Below are 20,720 nucleotides of genomic sequence, written 5' to 3' on the forward strand. Positions count from 1 at the left end.
GTAGTAGATCCTATACAACTAGTTCCAGCACTCAATCATCCTAATGCAACCCGAAATGTGACCCCGCCAGAAAATAACACTTTGCCAAATTGCAAGAATATACCTGTGCTTAAAGACCCATCTACAGTAAACAGTTGTCCCCAGTACATCTACCATTGGATCAACTAGTGGAAATGGTTGAGAATGTAACTGATGAATCATCGAATGCCTGAAAGGCCAATGTGCTACCGCCCCAGACAACGGGCATACAATGGGCATTAGCTGACTCTAATGTTTTGGCACCATCTCAAACTCCAAACAAAGGTCTTACCTCCTCAGGCGATGAGTTCGGACTTGGCAATACCTGCCACTAATATTTTGGCAGTTTCACAAGCTCCACTAATGGTAGACGACCAAGCGCATCATATCAAAGTAGCAGTTGATGCCTATTTGCGACAACGATTAATGGAGGTTCCACTGTCAACCAACTCTCACTGCACATTTGTTGGAGAATTGCAATCAAGCAGTAGAGTGGATCATAGAAACTTCCCAACAAAAACTACACAAGAACAGAACCAAATCAACCACTGTACACATTTTCAACAATTACAGCAACAATCCAACATGGTGGCGGCTTGTACTCGTGACCATACAAACAAAGTTGGGGAACCAAACAGATCGAATATGATGGGGAAAAATATGCAGGACAATCCAAGACCCGATGACACTGCAAACATTTTCAAGAATGAACAAAAAATAAGAAACTTTGCAAATCATCATACGCTGATACTTAAATGTTGTGAGCTCCCACATGTAAAGTATAATCTGTGTAGAAGCAGCATCTTGAATATTTTCAATGAAATACATCAATTAGAAGATATCTCTTCTGCTGATATTGATCAGGTTGAATTTCTCTGCGATAATAATCTATCAGTGGTACGTTTATGGATCAAGTCAGGTTTAGTCATGAATACAATTTGGAAAGCTAAGATTATTCTGTTCGAGATGGGCTTCTTATTAGCCCAGGAACCAGAAGGATTAGCCCAGCAGCCTAAGGATCAAACATCTAAGGGCAATCAGACCCAACTAAAACAGAAGTTCCAACTAAATTGCCATTGTGCTTTCTGTGATCATCCACAACAAACATAACCATTACCAGATCCACACAAGTCAACCGTTACTCTACTTAGTTGGAATACTAGAGGGAATAGTAATTTGCAATCAACTGTAAACAAAGACCTTAATGAATTTGATATCATAGCCCTTGAGGAAACATGGATGATAAACTCTCCAATTTGGGATGACCATGAAATTTCCCTGGTACCAGCAATACCTGCAACGAAGGGTAGACCTATGGCGGGATTGTTGGTCGCAGTTAAAATAAGTGGGGTACTTGTGCTACAACCGTGGATGTCGCCAAATAATTTTTTTACAGTTGGTCAAAATTTCAAATGGCAAGCAGGATCTGGCACTGATCAACCTGTACAATAATCCAGCAGCAGTTGCTGGTGATGCCTTCTATAAAGACTTGTCCATCTTACTGGAAACCATCGCCAACAGATAACATCATGGCAACTATAATAGTGGATGATTTCAACCTCAAATCGCATGAATTTTGCACAAACAAAACGGACTTTCAAGGTATTGAAAGATTGAAAAACTTCATTGAAGATGGATAGTTCCGAATGGCCAATGGCTCACTGCTAGGAGATATTCCGGCTCAACCAACATGGGAGAGAGGAAATTCGAAGAGCATTATCGATTATATATTCCTCTCGGAAAATCTTTTCATGCAAGCAACAAAATTTGAAATCCTAAAGCAGGTTACTAGTGACCATCATATGCTAATTTTAACTTGGCCCTGGAGTGATTCTCTCACCGATCGACACAAATGGATGCCAAAGAACCCAATTATCAACAATGCAAAAACCTGTTTTAGGTGGACACTTGACAAACTACAATTGCTGAACAGAGCCATACAAAATCATCAGGCTGAGTTAGGTTGTGAGTCCTATGTAGGCACATTGGATCCATTCAGAACCAAGAAACGTATTCATCTACAAGATCTTCGTGCAAAGTCTCCTTGTCACACCTGTGATTCTCATCTTCAACAAATGAAAACAAACCATAGGAAGGCATTGAGAGCTGTCATTACATTGTCGATTGAGGAAAGAAAAAAAGCTAGACAATCTATCAAATGTAAATATAGGAACTGGACTCGTGCGTACAAGGCAAATATGTTCCAGAAGGACAGCGAGACGTTCATGTCTTCAATTGCGGAGGAAAACATCTCACAAGTTTGGATGCTTCTAAATGAAAAATCAGGCCAAAAGCAAGTGGGCACGCAGCTGGATGGTGTTTCTGAAACTAAATGGGTAACACATTTCTCCACATTATACATGGATGAAAAATTCAAAACTTACAATTACACCAGGCAACCCGACTCACCATGGAAGCTGCTCTGTTCAGAAGATATTATTGAAGAACTTATTAGTAAATCCTCAGGTTCATGGGCAGCAGGCCCAGATGGCCTCACAAACTTCATGCTAAAAGAACATCGTACGCAATGGGCCATCATATTGAATAATATCTTCCACCATATTCCTCAAACCCGAAAGATCCCAGATTCATGGCGAACATCCCCGATTATCCCCATCTTTAAAAAGGGCGATCGAGGATTGCCTGCTAATTACCCCCGATCGCTCTCCTCGATACGCCAGGTAAAATCTTTGCACACCTTGCTTTGCGTGATTTCAATCAATGGATGGATGAGTTCAAACAATGGGACCCAAATCAAACAGGTTTTGCCGCAGGTATGGGGACGGCGATAAACCTTTTCACTTTGAATGCATTGAAAAAACAAGCACACAATTCAAAAGTTCCAATTTATTTTGCCTTCATCGATTTGAAAGCTGCCTTCAATTCGTTTGAGGGTCAAATTAATAGACAAACGTATTGGAGCACAATGTCCATCAAGCTTGGTAGATATTATTTATCAACTGCATTCCTGTACATCAATACAAATTACACTTTCAATGGCTGGCCTTCTATCATCAGCAATATGCACTGAAAGAGGGCTGAAGCAAGGCTGCACACTTGCTGCGGCCCAACTTCTTTATCCATAATGTAAGATTTTCTTTCATGAACATTGCTTCCGATTCACCTAAAATGAACAATGTAACAATACAAGCTCTCTGGTACGCTGACGATCCTCTCGTCTTAATATCCAAGACTCCATCTGGTCTGCAGCAACTAAATCACTGCACTGACGCAGTATTTTGACGAAAATGAGCTCGTCATTAACAGAGAAATCTCAGGTTGATATGTATGCACCTAAATGTGCAGCGTGAAATAAAATGGAATGGAATGGAAAGTTAAGAATGTTAATCTTGCAATTGTGTTGAATGACATCTATTTCGGTCTGGCTTTTGATGGTTATCCTGTTACTCAATCACAAATGATAATCATTAAAAATAAGCTCACTTCTGCCATATCCCAGACCAAACTAATTTTATATAAGTTTGGAACATTTTCTATTTGGCCAGCAGTCACCTTCTGGCATCAGAAAATTACTCCCACACTGTTATATGGGTTAGAAGCAACTGCCATTATGAAATGCAACTTTCTGAACAAACGTGAAGCCAAATATTGGCGCGCAATTTTAAATGTGCCACAGTCTACTTCGGGACCTTGGTTGAGATAAGAGTTAGGACTCACTTCTCTACAAGCCAAATATCAGTGGTAACTTTGTGCCCTATTTCGCAAATGTTTGACTTACTCCAAGTCTGATTCTTTACTAACCACACTTGCCAAGCATATGTTCACATCCAAGCATCACTTTGTGCAAGAGTGGTATAACTATGTTGCGGAAATAATGGCAACTGCTGATATTACCCTGGAAACTTTGATCAATGATCCAGATAGAGCCAAAAAAACATTTTCCTTCAAGATTGGATCAATACACGATCGACTTGTTTAACTTATTAACACTTTGACCAGCAACTTTTTGGTGAAAAGTAAATGGGGACCGCAAAGCCATATTTGTGTAAGGCCCCAATCCCCAAATACAGTCTGCTATCCTAAGGTTGCGTTTGAATTTATGGCCTACCTGTGACCTTATGGCCCAAAGGAAACTGATCGGCCAAGGTTTGCCGATTCTGTGTTAATGTACTACACAAAGAAAAACTGGAACATTTGATCACAGATTGTATAGCACTCTCTGTTGTGAGAAATAAATCCTTTGCTAAACACATGGTTACAATTGCAAGCATTCCACCGGAACACAGGTGGGCTACAATAGTTGCAACAACTAATATGAGTATACGCATAGCAACAACTAACTTCCTTAATGCCTTGCAACTATCAGATGTGCACAAAATGCTGCTGATTTGTGAATAATTTCGAGCTTCTAATGTCTGCATTTTATTTATTTGTCATTCATGCAGCCAAGATCTCAAAGTGTTTTGCTCTGGTTTGTTTTGTTTTTGCTATCGGTATGTTGTTGCTCCTTAAATATGTTCTTAATCATGTTCTTAATTAATGTTCTTAATTATGTTTATAAATCATGTTTGCAATTGTGTTCTAAATTATGTTTGTAACAATGAATTTAATTATGAAATATGTTATATGTTTTAGATAAAAATTGTAAAGTTGAGAAATAAGCTAAATAAATTAAAAAAAAATGTTTTAAAGTAGGAACAATTGTGTTTTCTGCAGCATTTCTTATAGGATGGCGCAAAAAGGAGCAATGGCCAGAGTGTTCCATGAGAGAGCACAGAATGTCAGGTCATTAGTAGGTTTCGCTGGTCAGGGCAAGGCTTCCATGGGGCAAACCCAAATGCCTTACATTCGCAGCAGGGACTGAAGTAAGGTCTGTGAGCTAAAATGCACTTGGTACTGTAAGCCATTTCCGTAAAAAGCCATGCTATTTGGCTTTTTCTGCTCATATTTCCCATCTATGTATTTAATGGTACAAATGGCTTGTCCCTGCCTGGTTTAGGCTTGATGATTAATATATCAAGGCCCAGTTGCTGCAGGGCCCGTTAGCAAGTGGATATTCTTTCCACCACCAAAGGGCAAACGAAAGTAGCCAGAACCCAATTTGTTATGCTGTAATAATCTGATAATTTCTAAACATTCGATATCACTTGGTGATATTATACTCAGTTCAGGAATGAGGTGGAATATACCCAGAAGTCTTGATCAGTTTAGAAAAGGGCTCATCTCTGTGGGATGAAGCTCGATTATCTTTAAGGGCCTGAGGCCCGCAAAGCATGAGTAATTTAATGCAGATGTTGATTTAGGAACTTCTTTCACTAGAAACCTTTCTGATGCAGTTGGGCTAGAAACTCAAGTTATAGCTTCTACCTCGTTCTCTGGATCACATCTAGTACGTTCTTGTGGAGGAAGAATGGCAGTCAAGGGGGTGATATTAAGGTTTTTATGCATACATATTATGTTACAATATTGTGCAGGTTCTGTGTGCTGATGAGCCAGCCAGAGCTCCACTTTCTAATGTGCCCTCTAGGCCCTCATTTCTCTGATTTAGTTTCGGTACATAAAGCCATTTCTCCAAGGCACCAAGATCCCGAGTCAGTTCTGTGCAACTTACAGCCGGTACTTTGCTAGTGACCTTAGGGCATTGAGATACAATTGCGTTGCTGCTGAGTGCGCTGCATCTATATGCTCCTGTGGCCCCCTACACTTCATGTGCTGATACAGGCCTTGGATCCTCATTACACTGGTTTGGGCACATAGAGCCATTTGTCCAACGACCCGGAATAGGGGTTCATTTCTAGACATCTCTGGTCCGACATTATGCCTGTATCCTTGGGAGGGCGATCCCTGCTCGTGAAATGGGTCCGGACATCTTTGGTCTGTTTTTTTTTTTACAATTCCTTGTTTACACATACACTTTGGGCGTTCTTATTTCTTTTCTTTGTAAAAATGGGAGTCATTTTTGTGATGATTCTGCCTATATTCCCATAGCCATTTGGCTGTTGTAAGTTCTGTATAACTTGGTCGGATTCACCAATCCTTTTCTTTGTTAAGATCCAAAGGGATTTCAGTTTGGGCCTGTTCTTTATTTTTTGCCACATTTGATTTTTGTTTTGTGTTCCTGTTTCTCATGTTTGTTTACTTTGTGGCACTTCTTCTTATGCTTCCTGTTTTTCCCAGCCATTCCTGGCTCAGCCTAAGGTTCGCTTGGTGCATTTATTTCCTCTACGTCAGGAATCACCTCCCTCAGGCGATATTTTTGGTGGGGATATTTTGTAGGGATACCCCCTGAGTTGTATGCTTGTCGGCAGGGGAATAGAGGCTACATTCTATCTGTGTACTTGTAGCCTATTCATTTCCTGTAGATGACAGCTTGCCAAGGAAGCACATTCGAAATCAACCTGTACTTCACCATTCCAGACAAAATAATTAATGTCTATGATCATCTCGAAGACTACCACTACGCAGGTTGTAGATGTTGCTCATGCTGGCCAGTGTTGTTACAGTATTGTTGCATATTTTTAATGTTAGTAAGATTTCCCCAGGGATGAACTAGACCGTCTATGTCTCTGCTGCTTCGTGACTTGGGGAAGACTTAGATCTTTCGTCTATTCCTCAGCTTCACATCGAATAAGGTAGACACTGACTTGAGGGTACTCACTAAATTTCAGACTTTCCACTTCCAACTCCAAAATTGACTGTGTTGAAGTATCGCTCTGTAGTTTGATCAGAGATTAGTCAATATTACATAACACAACTTCCGAATGGGAAAAGAGTTAACTTTCCAGTGCTACCAAGTGCCAATAGGTCCTAAAAAGCTAACTCTATTGGCAAGGCAGCATTCCAATCACGCCAAAGCAGGTGGTGGCACTCCACTCGCGGCCAGGCTCACTTCCAATACAATCTCAGATGCAGATATCAGGCAGTGTCAAGCAGGACCGAACATTATCAAGCAGTATCAGGCAATATCAGGCATCAAGCCGTATCAGGTAGGCAATAGTAAGCAATAGCAAGCAGGCAGTATGCAGTGAGCAGGCCGTGATAAGCAGACTGGCAGCATGCCGGCAGTACTGGTAGCAATAGTGAAAGCAGTAAGGCAATTGCAATGGTGGCAATATCAGTAAGGCAGTGGCAAGCTCAGCTTACATGCCCCCCCTCTACAGTCTACAATCCCCGAGTCGTTTTGCCAACCAAACCACCAACGTGGATAGGGATCATACAGTCTGCATTAAGTTTGCACGAAAAAGGCAGACCTCTCATTAGAGAAGGGCAACTCAGCACAACAACTCACCACCACCTATACTGCTGCCTGGGACCCTGGGCAAGGACCGTGGTGGTCCCTCTCCGAGTTCCCTATGTTGCCCCTCCACGATTCGCCAGAGAACGATAGGTGCAACAAGCTCAACCAGCGCAGCTCGGCACACGATACGCTGCATGAACGAAGCAGGAAGTGAGGGGTCCAAATGGAATTCAGGGTGTGTTTTTGAGGTTAAAAAGGGGCCTCACAATGGGATAGAATGAAAGAGCTGCCTAAAAATCATCTGGGTGCAACTATTGAAAGAATGATGCAGATTTAACATTGCTTGGGGCAACTGCCTGAAACTACCTGGGTGGAATTATTGAAATTGCCACAGAATTAATATTGACCAGGAAAGGTACGGAGGCTGGATCTTTGCAAGGAGAGACGAATAGAGCGAATGAATACTGGTGGCAATCCATGACTGAAGTGCCTGACCAGATCCCCGTTTTCCCCATGAGGGGGTCCAGAAATGCTGATGCCTTTCCTGAACACCCAAGAAAAAGAGACGTTCAATGTAAGTAATTTGTCCAACCCAAACCAAGTCTTGTGGGGATTAGGGTGATGTAATTTCTTTATTGATTGCATGGGCCGGTTATAATAAACCCTTAGCATTTTGTTAAACAATAATTTAATTAATTTCCAGGTAGCCGAATAACACAGACCATTTTGTTGAAATTCGAAATCAACAACATTGTTCCAGTGCTAAAAAAGTGATGGTCTGTAAAGTATTTGGGTACTCCTATTTATTTTGCCAACCCCAAAAGTTCCTAAAGGGAGGGATGCATTAAAAGCGAAATTCCATACTGCCTCCTATTCGCTGGAACCCTTTCTTAAAGTAGAGGGGTCCAAATGATCAACTGAATACCTGCGTTTGAGTGTGCTGGGACAGCACAGTGCCTGCCTAAAGTTAAACAGAGTGGAGTCACTGATTTAAAAGTATGAGGAAATGAGGAAGGGGCTCCTAAGAGAAGGGAGATGTTGCCTTTTATAGTGCAGAAAAAGAAAGGGTTTCAAATATAAATAAGTTGTGTTCTGAAATGTTTGTTGTGCTCTAAGACGGCCAGCATTGTTAAGAGCGCAGCACCAGTCCAAATTCGTTTTACATGTGATTAAGTTCAACAAAACTGGTAGTATTTCGAAGAGCACAGGGAGATTAAAAAAGAGAGCGCTCCATGTGTGAAATAGTTTTGACTTTAAAAAAAGTGTGCATACTACTCAAATTACATAAAGTGAACTCTAGGAAGATTGTTTAGTTGGTGGTGTGTATTATCCTTAACCGACTAGTGTTTTCACTTTCTGAAAAAAAAGAAAGAAAGAAAAGCATTTGGTTCACAGAGTGAGGTGGTGTCATCTATATTAATTTTCCTATTATTTGATTAACATAAATTCTTACTGTGCACCGGCCTGGTTCATGGCTTATCTGTGGCACAGGGGGAGGGAGGGATCTTCGTGGCTCCACTTGAGTCATAGACAGGGCTAGAATGAGTCACATTATTGATATATTATCTGTGGTGCTTTTGATTGGGAGGAGGGGGGAGGACGAAATCCCTATTTTAAGGGTGGCCCATAAATATATCACTATACCCATGAGAGGAACGTAAACCGCATTATTATCGATATCGGATTATCTAAAAACCAACGCAGACTCCAACGTCAAATCAGCACGAATACTACTTGATCTATCAGTCCACCATGAAAAACTCATCAAAAGATTTGAAGAAATAGGAATCAGCAACACAGTGGGCCTCATTATAAGTTTGCCGGTCCGGTAACAACGGTACCGGTAAGCTTGCCGGTACCATTGTTACCAGACCAGCAAACTACGACTTCTGCTTGCGGGTGCCTTCCCACCCTCCAGATCTGACCTGGCGGGCGTACAGGCACCCGCGAGAAGAGCATGTCGTATGCACCGGCACCATTCACGAATGGTGTCGGTGCATCCGACCTCACCATTCCCATTCAGCCCTATGCAGCTCAAATGGGAATGGGGAGCATTTTATTCCGGTGCCCGCCAATGGGCAATTACCGGGTCCGACGGGGCCGTAATGACCCGGAAATTGCCCATTCGCGGGCGCCGGAAATAAAATGATACTGCCGTCGGTCTCATAATGAGGCCCAATGTTACTATGGCTAAAATCCTTAATGGCAGAAAGAATGGAAAAAGCATGGCCAACCCACTTCAAATCAACACCTCGCCCAACAACTTGCGGAATTACACAAGCCTCGTCCCTCTCACGACTGCGATTCAACATCTACATGACTCCTCTCATTAAAAGGCATGGTCTCACTTTTTCTACAATTAAGCAGGGGACACAAATAATTTACAAAACAACCCTAGCAGAGAACAAGACCCCAACCTTTTTCAACTGCCTCACAGAAATAAACCATTGGATGAGTACCAACAGCTTTAAACTCAACCTGGACAAAACAGAAATCATGATCACGCCCACCGATCTGTCGACCCAGCACCACATTCCATGGCCCACTGAAATGGGAAATCGACCGGAACCATCCAAAGTGGTAAAAATCTCAGAATATTAATGGGCAAAAATACTCGAACTGAGTAGCAAAGAAGTGCTTCTTCCAAATACACACAATCAAGTGGATACTCCCCTTTTTACCTTTGCACATAAAACACTCACCGTCATTTATCTCGTCATGTCAAGAATAGACTACGCCAACTGGACCTGTGTCGTAATGTTAGACTACCTTACTGAAAAACTACAATGAATGCAGGACGTAACAGCAAGACGACTCTGCAGACTCACTAAGAGAGAACACATCACACCGGCACTGAGACCCGTTTTCTTCAAAACACTAAGCATAACACAAACAGCAACCGACAGCCAATAATACAGGGAAATACAGGGGGAAATGTCCATCTACAAACCAAACCAAACCAAACAAGAAGGTCCAGCAACGACATCAGCCTCAACCCTAAACAATACTCAAAGCAGAATATTTGGTGGAACTGTGTTCTCCTGCATTGCAGCAAAACTTTGGAACTTGCTCCCAAAGGAAATGCAAACAACAGAAGATCGCTAAAACCATGGCTCTTTAACTCACTGAGCTAAACAGGAAACCTCATTGAAGGGAAACTGCCAAAATATTACAAAAGAAACACCAAAAACAACTGAACACCCAATGAAATAAAGAATTCCACTGCAAATCAACTTAGAAGAACACGAATTCGACGACCAACATAACCATGCCACAAAAGGACACAGATGACTCTCCACTAACCCTACTAAAAACTCTCTAATATCCTGAATACTCACCCTCAAAGACCGGTAAAACACACTCATACCTCTGAAGCAGCAAAGCCCCCACAAACTGCACACACTCTGCAACACCCAACAGGAAACTAAACAATCACACACAAATCATCCCATACACAATCATGCACCAAACACCACATAACGGCTACGAACTAAAAACAAACCATCACACAGTGACGTTTTTTTCTGAACTGAAACTACCCTTTTGCCCCTCAATCCCATTAAATAGGCCCTCCCAGCCCTCCTTCCTCTTCAGGTAAGCCAGAACAGCAATGAGAGGTATAAATCACAATAGCATTACACACATCAGAGCATTTGGACAAAATGTCCTTTATTCAGAAAAAAAGGAAAATTAAATCAGGTCATTTTACTTTCATTTTAAAATGTATTTTCTGTTCATGAGCTTGTATAGCACAGACCACAAACTGATGTGTTACTGGAAGCGAAGGCGATTAAGAGGCAACAGGAGCTAGAGACAGAAGACATAGCACAAAGTGAGTGAAGGAGATTCATGCTTGGACGGTGGTAAATAATCAGGTCCTCAGATTCCTGAACTGAAGTAAAGGGAGTGACTTCGCACATGTGCAAAGGAGCATTTTAAAGAGCCAGAAAGCCACAGAGAACCTGCATTTACCTTTGCCAATATGCCTGGAACGGGCAGGGGTGCGGGCTTTCCGAAAGATCTGATCAGCTGATTTAAAGTCTTTAGACAGCAGCAACAGTTAGGTGCAGGATGACCGACAGGGGGGAGCGGAACCATGCAGACATTTAAAGTTCATTCAGAAAGGTATGAAAAAAGGAATATTCTTCCACAAAGCCAAATGAGATCTTAGGCAAAAGATGATGGGAAGCTGTTTGCAGATGCCAGCAATAAGCCAACGTGCTGCGTTTTGAAACTATTTGGAGTCATTCGATTTCGACAGCAGAGATGCTTGCACAGCGAGCGTTAGCCTAGTCTTGGAGAGATTTGACATGGTTGCCTTCAACTGTCAAATGATGCCAAAGAAATTAACAGAAGGCCTTTATTTAGGGACTGGAGTTGTAAGAAGCATTATCATTTCACCACTGTATTGATTTGAGTGTTCATCCCAAAGTTGTCATCCAAAATGAAACCAAGGTTTTTGACTTTGGTTATGGGTGGTTGGCTCGTTTTGTTGACAGATGCTTGGGCCCAGGAAAAAAGGTTACGTTTTGTCACCATTGAGCTTCAGACTGCTGCATTTCATTCAGCCCTCATGGATAGTAGGACTCTGCTAGATTAAGAAAAAGTTCTCATCGTTGGTGACAAGTAGAAAGAACTCCGCAAGAAAGGAAATGTATGCGATTGTAAGGAAGCTCAGGAAGCTGGTCCATGTAGATATTGAAGGGGAGTGAAGAAAAGGGAGAACTCGCTTTGGACTCCATAGGTTAACATGGTAATACAAAGTTGCCTAGTCTGGCTCGCTGTTGGCGGTCAGTCACGAAATCAGCTCAAGGACTGGACAAATACACAATGACCCTGCTTTAGACTTTCCAGGAGATGAATGTGGCTCATAGCAATGGTCGATGTGGGCGGGAGCTGTTGGGAGTGGTGCTCCTCTACTTTTTAAATTAAGTTTTGCTATTCCTATATTTTTATTTTAAATAGAAACCGGCCAAGTATGGTTCCGTTTCAAAATAAAAGTGGAGGAAGAATTTGAAACGTGCAGTTCAGTGCACTGCACTGCACACTCCCTTAAACAGCAGGGGCATGTGTTTGGGGGTTTGTCTTGTGCATGGGAGGTGGTATGGCAATGCGGTTTGTGGGTAGCAGGGCAGGCCAGCAGGGAACATAGTTCCACTCTGTGGTCCAGATAAGATTTTGAGGTGTGATTATTATATTCTCTATTTTTAAACTTAGAGAATAAATGTGACTTTAAGAGTTTCTCCTTTGCAAGAGAGTAAAATGTATGAGACATTCAGCCGACGTGTGCAAAACTGTATGGAAACCATTACTATGCGGCAGGTTTTTGCATTGTAACAGAATACAATGTTCATTATTTCTCTACTGTATGGCCATTTGATCTCGCCTGTATATATTTAAATGTTGAAAACACATAAACCTAGCCAATTACATAGTAAAGCAAACATGAATTGTATTGTGTGTTTGAGGTTCGATAGCAGAATTGTCTTTTGATGGTTAATGAAAGTCCTAATTTCCTGGAACTACTACTACCTAATGGTATGTCAATTATATGATACAACAGTGCAGGGGGGCAAGGACTCCATGCTAAATTCTATATCTAATCTCCTGGTCAAATATATAGCGCTGTTGGCAAAGCACTGTACATAGAACATATTTATCACAATTCTCACCAAACCGAAGTCGGTACTCCTTTATCGACCTCGAAAGGATGAAAGGCTGAGTTGGTCTTGCCTGGCTTCGAACCTGCAACCTACAGATCACGCACAGGTTGCAGCAACGAGAGCTCAACCGTCTGAGCTATCTTACTGGCCAACATCCTTCAGGGGTCAGTTAACTGAGTATCACAGTGCCTAGATGTTGGATGAACCATGTATGAAGCGCTACATAAAGTTAAATACCAATCTGGATTATCACAGGGATAGGTTTGGCTGAGTTTCTATTTCAATTACAAATGTAACTCATTTGTTTGTTTTTGAACAGTGCTTGCACTTCCGGGAGAGTCAGGTTTTGGATGTTTTAATTGTAGACTAAGATTTAAGAGGCTAGAACACCTGTGGTCGGTGTAAAGACAATCACTCGCCCTTGAGCAAAAAGACTCTGCTGCCACTGACCATTTATAGTAATATACACCATTGACTGCAAGGTTAAATCAAGCCCTCCCGCTGCCTCTGAGATACCTGTCCTGCACCTATCATTAAAGAAGCAGCTAAAGACCTAACTTCATTCATCACCACCTTCATCAATGCATCCTTCAAATCATACTCAGTCCCCACTAATCTTAAGGATGCCTGGGTAGTACCATTATTGGAAAAACCCAACCTGGACCCTAACATCCCCACCAACTACAGACCCATCACAACTGTTCCATTTCTCTTTAAGATATTGGACCATGCTGCCTACCTCCAGATCCAATCCTAACTGGAGATCAACAATTTATCAGGCACTAGACAATCAGGTTTCAGGCCAAGGCAAGGAACCGAAACTGCCCTCCTTGATTTGAAGACCCAACTTGATGACAGAAAAGACATAGGAGAAGAATCCTTCCTCCTCCTCCTGTACACGTCGGCAGCATTCAACTTGGTTGACCACAAAGTCCTGTGCAACCACCTCAAATCAGCCGCACATTTCTCCAAGGAAGCCACCATGTGGATAAACTCCTTCCTAGATAACAGATCTATAAGGGTGTTCTCACCACTACCAGCTGCTGACCTGGCTCCCATCACCTGTGGAGTACCCCAAGGCTCATGTGTCTCCCCTACTTTGTATAATATATTTACAAAGCCCCTCTTTGACATACTTGACAAACTAGGTGTCACATATACCAACTACGCGGACAACACCCAGATCCTCATCCTCATTCAAGGGGATTATGTCAAAAATATGGAACTAATCAACAAAATAGACCTTATCATACAGAACTGAATGGCGACACATGGCCTATGCCTCAATGATGAAAAAACAGAGCTCTTAATCAATGGGTCAGCTATCAGACTAAACAAACTCTCCTCCCATTACAGCCACATCACAATTGATGGTATTAAAATCAAGGTCGCTACCAAGGTAAAAACCTGAGGATTTGACTTGGATTCAGCAAGTAAACGCCACTGCATCGGCCACTAGTTACACTTGCAAACTATCATACGCCTGCAAACCGTAACTGTCAGTGGAGAATTGCACAACTATAGCTCGTGTGCTTATTCTATCCTGGTTGGACTACTGCAACGCATTATACCTGGGCATGTAACGCTCACCTGGTATCCACAGGGACGTCACACAGCCTGTTCTGACCTCTTACGACCTCAAACCCTTCCCTGGAGTCTACTGGACTGGCGACTGGGCCTGAAACACAGGATTGGTAGAGTTTAACTCCCTATTGTCTCTGTGTGCTTGAACCCCTTCTTCCACGGGGTCCAACCCTTCCCTTTGATCCACAGCTCACCTTGTTTTCTTGGAAAGTGTGCTCTCGGTCCTGCTTTCAGCGCAGGGGCGCGTTGATTGATGCGGGCTCGTTGCTGCCTAGTTACTTCACTGGCAAGAGTCCGACAGGTAAGTATAATGAGTCTTTTGAACAGTTCTCTAACTTTGTTCCTTTCCTTCCTTAGATGATGGCCCGCATCCGGGGATGGCGACGTGCTGCTGAGATGAGTAGCGCTGAAGGTTAGTGAGAGCGCGATGCGACCCTTTCGTATTTGTATTGAACTGAGTTATTTTTCTGTGTCTTTTAGGTGCCACAACGTTTTCAGCGTGGATGCTGGTTATGCGAGAAGAAATGCGGCGAGTAAGCGCGGTATGCGGCGCCTCTAGATGTTTCCACGCTAACCTGGAGTGTCTTTTCCCTCTTGCAGATGGATGAGAAGTTCTGGAGACAGAGTTCCCACAGAGCGGCTGGGATTCAGGTAAATGTTTGAAGCTTGTACAGTCTTTAAAAATAAGGGAAGATTTGCTGAATGCTTATTAATGCCTTTTTTCCGTTCTTTTCCCTTTTCCTTAGGAAGCGGAGTGCCGGGATGGGGATGACACCGCCGAAGATGCCAGCAGAACAGAGGGAGCGATGAATGATGGACAGAAGCGCCGCAAGGTAAGGCTGTTCCTAACAGTGTTCTTGTTCTTGCAGGAGCTGAGCGCAGAAGAAAGATGCAGGCCTACTGGAGACCGATCCGAACATGGCGAGTGTCACGCTGCAGGTGCAGAACACACAAAGCATGTTTCTCAGGCTGGGCGTGGCTTAAATAGTCTCTGGGTATACCAGGTGTCTCTGGGCTGAACCACACCCAAAAGACTAGACTTCACATGCAGTTCTGGGAACCGAAATATGTGGTGCCATCCATCTTGTCCCCATCAATGCACTACAAGTCAATCCCCAATGTTATCCTATGGGAGTGAGTGAGTCTGGTGCCACAAGTGCCAAGTCTGACTCCAAGTGGGTCTTTGGAGGGATGGAGAGGCCCTTGAGGGCCATGTAGGTGATCATAGCCTGGCTCCAGCCTGACATCTTGGAGGGCTGGGGACATGAGGAGCAGGAATCATGACAGGCACTAACAAACATAATACTAACAAACTCCAAACACTCCAAAATAACGCCTTAAGATCAGCCTTAGGCATACCTAAATCCCATCACATTTCACACGAAAGGCGCTCCATCAAATGGCTTTCTATAAATGACAGAATCAAAGTACTCAACATCACACACAAATGTCTCTCTAACAAGGCCCCTACCTACCTGACCGACAGATTCACCAGACACATCTCTAAAAGACCCATTAGAACGGCCCACTCAAACAGCCTGAAAATCCCCAAATTCAAACTCAAAAAGACGGGCGGCGCTAGTTTCCCAGTAAAGGCAGCACAACTGTGGAACTTTCTTCTGGACAATTTCAAAGCATTGTCTTCCTTCCAGTCTTTCAAAACCAAGGTCAAACAATGGCTTTTATCTCATGACCAATGACTATCAATCAACTGACCCTACACTGACTGACATAGTTATGTATATAATGTATAAGCATCCTTTAGTGTTGTACACACTTGCTTTGCTTTGGTAACTTGTCTTCTATCTCTGTATTGTAACCGAATTCTTGTTCAGCGCCCTGATGCCCGAGGGCCCGGAGCGCTATATAAATAAATAATAAACAATAGAGCTGCAAAACAAATGACTCCAAGTAGACTACCCTTTGTTGGCACACCTTAAACATAGTCAGTAACCAGTAGGTACATTAAAAAAAGTTGATCTATTGATTCCACAATTCTGCACCAAATCTAGATAAGATGCTGGAGCTCTACAGTGGTTTTCTTCACTATGTCAACACTTGCATATCCTGTCTGTAGCTCTGCATGTTCTCAAGCTAAGTTGAAACATTCCGCTGCCCAGTTCACAGAAGAGGTGGTTTAGCAGGGTGAACTGCTCCTACAGGTGACAGCTCTGGTTCTATTTTGCATACAGAATGTACCTTCTGTAACGGTTCAGAATATGGCAGGCGGGTGGGATGCCCTAAGGATTTGCTAGTGGTAGAGGTTCACGTGAAGCTTTCCCTCCATCACGCTCTGGTGTTCTAAATCCAAGGTAAACAAATCATACTTAAACTTGGTAAGCACTAAACTAAAGACTTAAAAGTCCCTAACCTTTAAAACATACTATGTGATCTTATATGAATATTTTTGTGTGCTGCGCGAGTCAGCATCATAGTGGTCTAAGACTGTTAGGAAAGCCAGAGGGAACAGAAATGACACGCAGCTTAATGAACTACAAAAGAATGCAGTGTTTCTGAGTATTAACACGTAGAAACTGAGGAAATGGTGGGTTACGATTTAAGCCTCAAAGATGTGGTCAATATGAAGGCAAGCACAATTTTAGGATAAGGTGGGGCACAACTGTGAGACGAGGAAAAGCGACGTTTTGACACGTGTAAGTGTAGAGAATGGGGAAAAAAGGGGATGTGAACAAAGCATTCAGGAAGCAAAAGAGTTACTCTGATATTAGAAACAAGGCGAAATAAACTATTGCATGATGCAAGTTGGTAAAGTGACATACTGTGTCCTCGTCAGAGGTATTCAGCCATTACTCTGTGTAGGAATGAGGGGGTAAAAAAAACATTCACCAAGTTTTCACAACTGCGTACAAACTGATAGAGGCACTACTAGTTGAAGTCAGCATGGTGGGCGTGCAAATAGCCATCAATGATTTTCCAATTCATGATTTGAGGAAGAAGGATAGATCAGGGAACACTTCACTTGTGTATGAGCGCAATACAAATATAATATATCAGGGCAACACGTTTGTCTTGGAAGCAAGACAACACAGCGCAACACAGGTTAGAAACCTGCTCCTGTGCTTAGAAACCACTAGTTGGTATTAAGCGCGTTATAAAAGAACAATTATAATTAATAATATCAATCTTGATTCTGGATTTCTCCTGCTAGCAAGTGATGTACAAGTATTACACAATTTAAAAGCACGCAATTTATGGAGCCAGAAGGACACAGGGTTTTGTGGATCATGTCAGTATTCAAACTTGTGAATTGGTGGTTAGTTTCAGGAGAGAATTTAACTTACGAGCTATTCTCCTATATAAACAAGGCTGCTCCCAGTCCCACTTCTACATGACAACTCTGCACCGAGTGACATGACTGAAGAACGTTATGGGAGTCCTAGACCCCATAACTATAAGAGTGCCTGGACAATTTAGCCATCTTATTCTGCAACTAAAGGCTACTTCATTTTTACAACAGGGCAAAACGTAGGATAGTACAGCCAACATAAATATGTAGACAATCCTAGCCGCAGATCAATGGAACACCGTTCCCATGTGCAGACATACTAAGGACCTTAGAGTCAAAAGAAACCTCAACCTTTGGATGCTAGGAAAGAAAACCCCAATTTGGAATGAACAGCGTCCCTTCCCTAGACACTCCACTCTTGATATGAACTAAAATGCACCACCTTATACAAAAGGGCAAGTTCACACGGAGGCCTCTGTCTTATGTTGCTGGTAGTGTGAGGGATATCCCTGAAGGCTACCTACGGGTGCCGTGATTGGTTTCATTGCTACCACTTACCTAGAATTCCCCTATCCCCGCCCAGTAATTTCTCTTTGAAGCGGCTTGCTCACAATGTGGCGAGTAATCTCCAATAAACCAAAAACCGACGCATTTAATTTGTGTCAGGCAATTGAGCCACAATCCCAGAATTGGAGGTCACACAGGACACATTTTTCTGAATCTACATGTGGCTCAGTACAATGTCTAGTTCCACAGCAAGATGTAGCACAACACACGTGCCTTTGTGCCTCTTGTACAGAGTATGTATTTTAACTTGCCACAATGAAAAGGTTACATTCGTACTTACCAAACAACACCAAAAGCTCCGTAGCCAATGGGTCGATCAGGTTCTGGATCCACCAGAGCAGTCCTTGTATCAACAGGTCGAGCAGGCATTCCGTGGTTCTGAATTGTGCCAGCCTGTGGCCCATGGTGGTAATGGTTGACAAGTTGCTGCTGATGTGAGCTAGGCTGTAGAGCAGTCGTGGTGGGTGAAGAGGATGACGAGGTGGCGGCAGCTGCCAGCACTGTAGCCCCATTGGGGCAGTAGAACTTCCTCCCCAGGCCGGCCGGCATCGGGGGCTGGATAAGTGCCCCTAAGCTGCTAAATACCCCACCACACAGCTGGGCCCCCAGCGACCCGTTGGGGCCCTGAAAGGCCATTGGTGTCCAATGGGTGGACGTAGAAGACTAATCATGTGGGGGTGAAATATGATAGGAAACGAGTAGTAAGGAGCAAAAGAACAAAAATGTGTCAAAGACAACAAATACATAAAACATGTGGGGCAAAGAAATATTAAGTGTTTTATTGCAGAAAGCCAGAGGGAACAGAAATGACACGCAGCTTAATGAACTACAAAAGAATGCAGTGTTTCTGAGTATTAACACGTAGAAACTGAGGAAATGGTGGGTTACAATTTAAGCCTCAAAGATGTGGTCAATATGAAGGCAAGCACAATTTTAGGATAAGGTGGGGCACAACTGTGAGACGAGGAAAAGCGACGTTTTGACACGTGTAAGTGTAGAGAATGGGGAAAAAAGGGGGACGTGAACAAAGCATTCAGGAAGCAAAAGAGTTACTCTGATATTAGAAACAAGGCGAAATAAACTATTGCATGATGTGTAATACGGATGTGCACTCAGATGGGAAGCAGGACAATGCAAAATGGATAAGAGTGCAAGAGGGTGTGGTAAACCCAAGTAGAACAATGGAGAACAGATTAGGGTGGCAACAGGCTGATGTAAAAAGCTTGGGGGGACAAGAGGGAGGAGCTCCAGGGAGTCGAGTAAGTTGTCATGTGGAACAACACGAGTGGTAACTGAGAAAAAAGGAGGTCAATCAGCATGAGAGGCAAAAGGGAATTTAAAAGTGTATGATGATGCACGAGGATTCAGACTGAAGGCGCAGGAAGGGGGTAACTTCACCTGTATACGTTAAGTCTATAACACAGGATGACAACAAGGAGAGTGAAACATGTGGGAAGTAAAAGGCACAAAAACAGATGAGGAAGGTGAGAAATTGGGTTTGTTATCGCACGAGTGACAATACAGGAAAACGTTAGAAACCGTAGGATAGCAAAATAAGCACACAAATTAAGTGTTTATTAGATGTGTTTAGCAATAGAGGGGAAAGGCTTCTGTCTAACAACAATTAACTGGTACATCACGGCGAAGACCATAAATAAGGAATGGTTACATTAAAACGAGATTAAATAATTGGGGAAGAATTACTGTACAGGTAGAGCATCTAGGAAGTTACCACATGGAACAATAACTGGGATATATTACGCTGCGAGGAGAGGTAATACATTGGATGGATTACCCTAGGTTTTGTCTAGTTCCCATCCGAGAAACGGACCTTAACAACGCTGAACCGCTCGTCATAACGTGTGTTGCACGTTCTGACGTGGCTTGGAAGTCACGTGACCTGACCCAGCCAGGTTGAATACTTAATTTACAGCAAGTCCTAAAGACGTTTTACACACACTTGGTTAATTATTATTTTCCCGGAGGACGTGCTATTTCGGAGTATGTTGGGGATTTCTTATGTGCAAGAAGTTGTTACTTGTGCAGTAGGGCTGAACACGGGCATTCATTCCTCGGTTCCCAGACACATTTCTACTATATCAGACATGCCAACATTCGCATACATGCCAACATTTTGCCACAGCCCGGAGGGAGATTTTGTGACAGAAATCGGGAGAAAGGAATTTTCCCATTGGATTGAATTGAGGTTACAAATATTTTAGGAGGGAGAAAGTAAAAATGAGCAACATTTTTGATGAAAAATCGGGAGGCTCCCGCCCAAATCGGGATGGTTGGCATGTATGCATTCGGACTCACCTGGGTGGGAGATTTAATCCGAGAAATCGGGAGTCGCACTTGTTCCCATAGGGAAGCATTGGGGCTAGAAGTATTTTAGGCGGGAGAATGTGAAAAATAGCAATATTTTAAAACGTATATAAGAGTC

The 20,720-nt window shown here is 42.8% G+C and overlaps 1 protein-coding gene across 2 annotated transcripts in view; it reads right to left on the reverse strand.

The window, feature by feature from the left end:
* The window catches only part of LOC138580990 (serine/threonine-protein kinase NLK2-like), a 487,111-nt gene extending 466,987 nt beyond the window's left edge, over positions 1-20,124 (reverse strand). For both annotated transcript variants that reach the window (XM_069651971.1, XM_069651970.1), the window contains exon 1: positions 18,558-20,124. In XM_069651971.1, the coding sequence (XP_069508072.1) occupies positions 18,558-18,913 (356 nt within the window). In that variant the 5' untranslated portion in view covers positions 18,914-20,124. The remainder of the gene's footprint in view (positions 1-18,557) is intronic.
* Between the last annotated feature and the right edge of the window lie 596 nt (positions 20,125-20,720).

Source organism: Ambystoma mexicanum, chromosome 3p, assembly GCF_040938575.1.
Source record: "Ambystoma mexicanum isolate Mex_15411 chromosome 3p, UKY_AmexF1_1, whole genome shotgun sequence".
NCBI lineage: Eukaryota > Metazoa > Chordata > Amphibia > Caudata > Ambystomatidae > Ambystoma > Ambystoma mexicanum.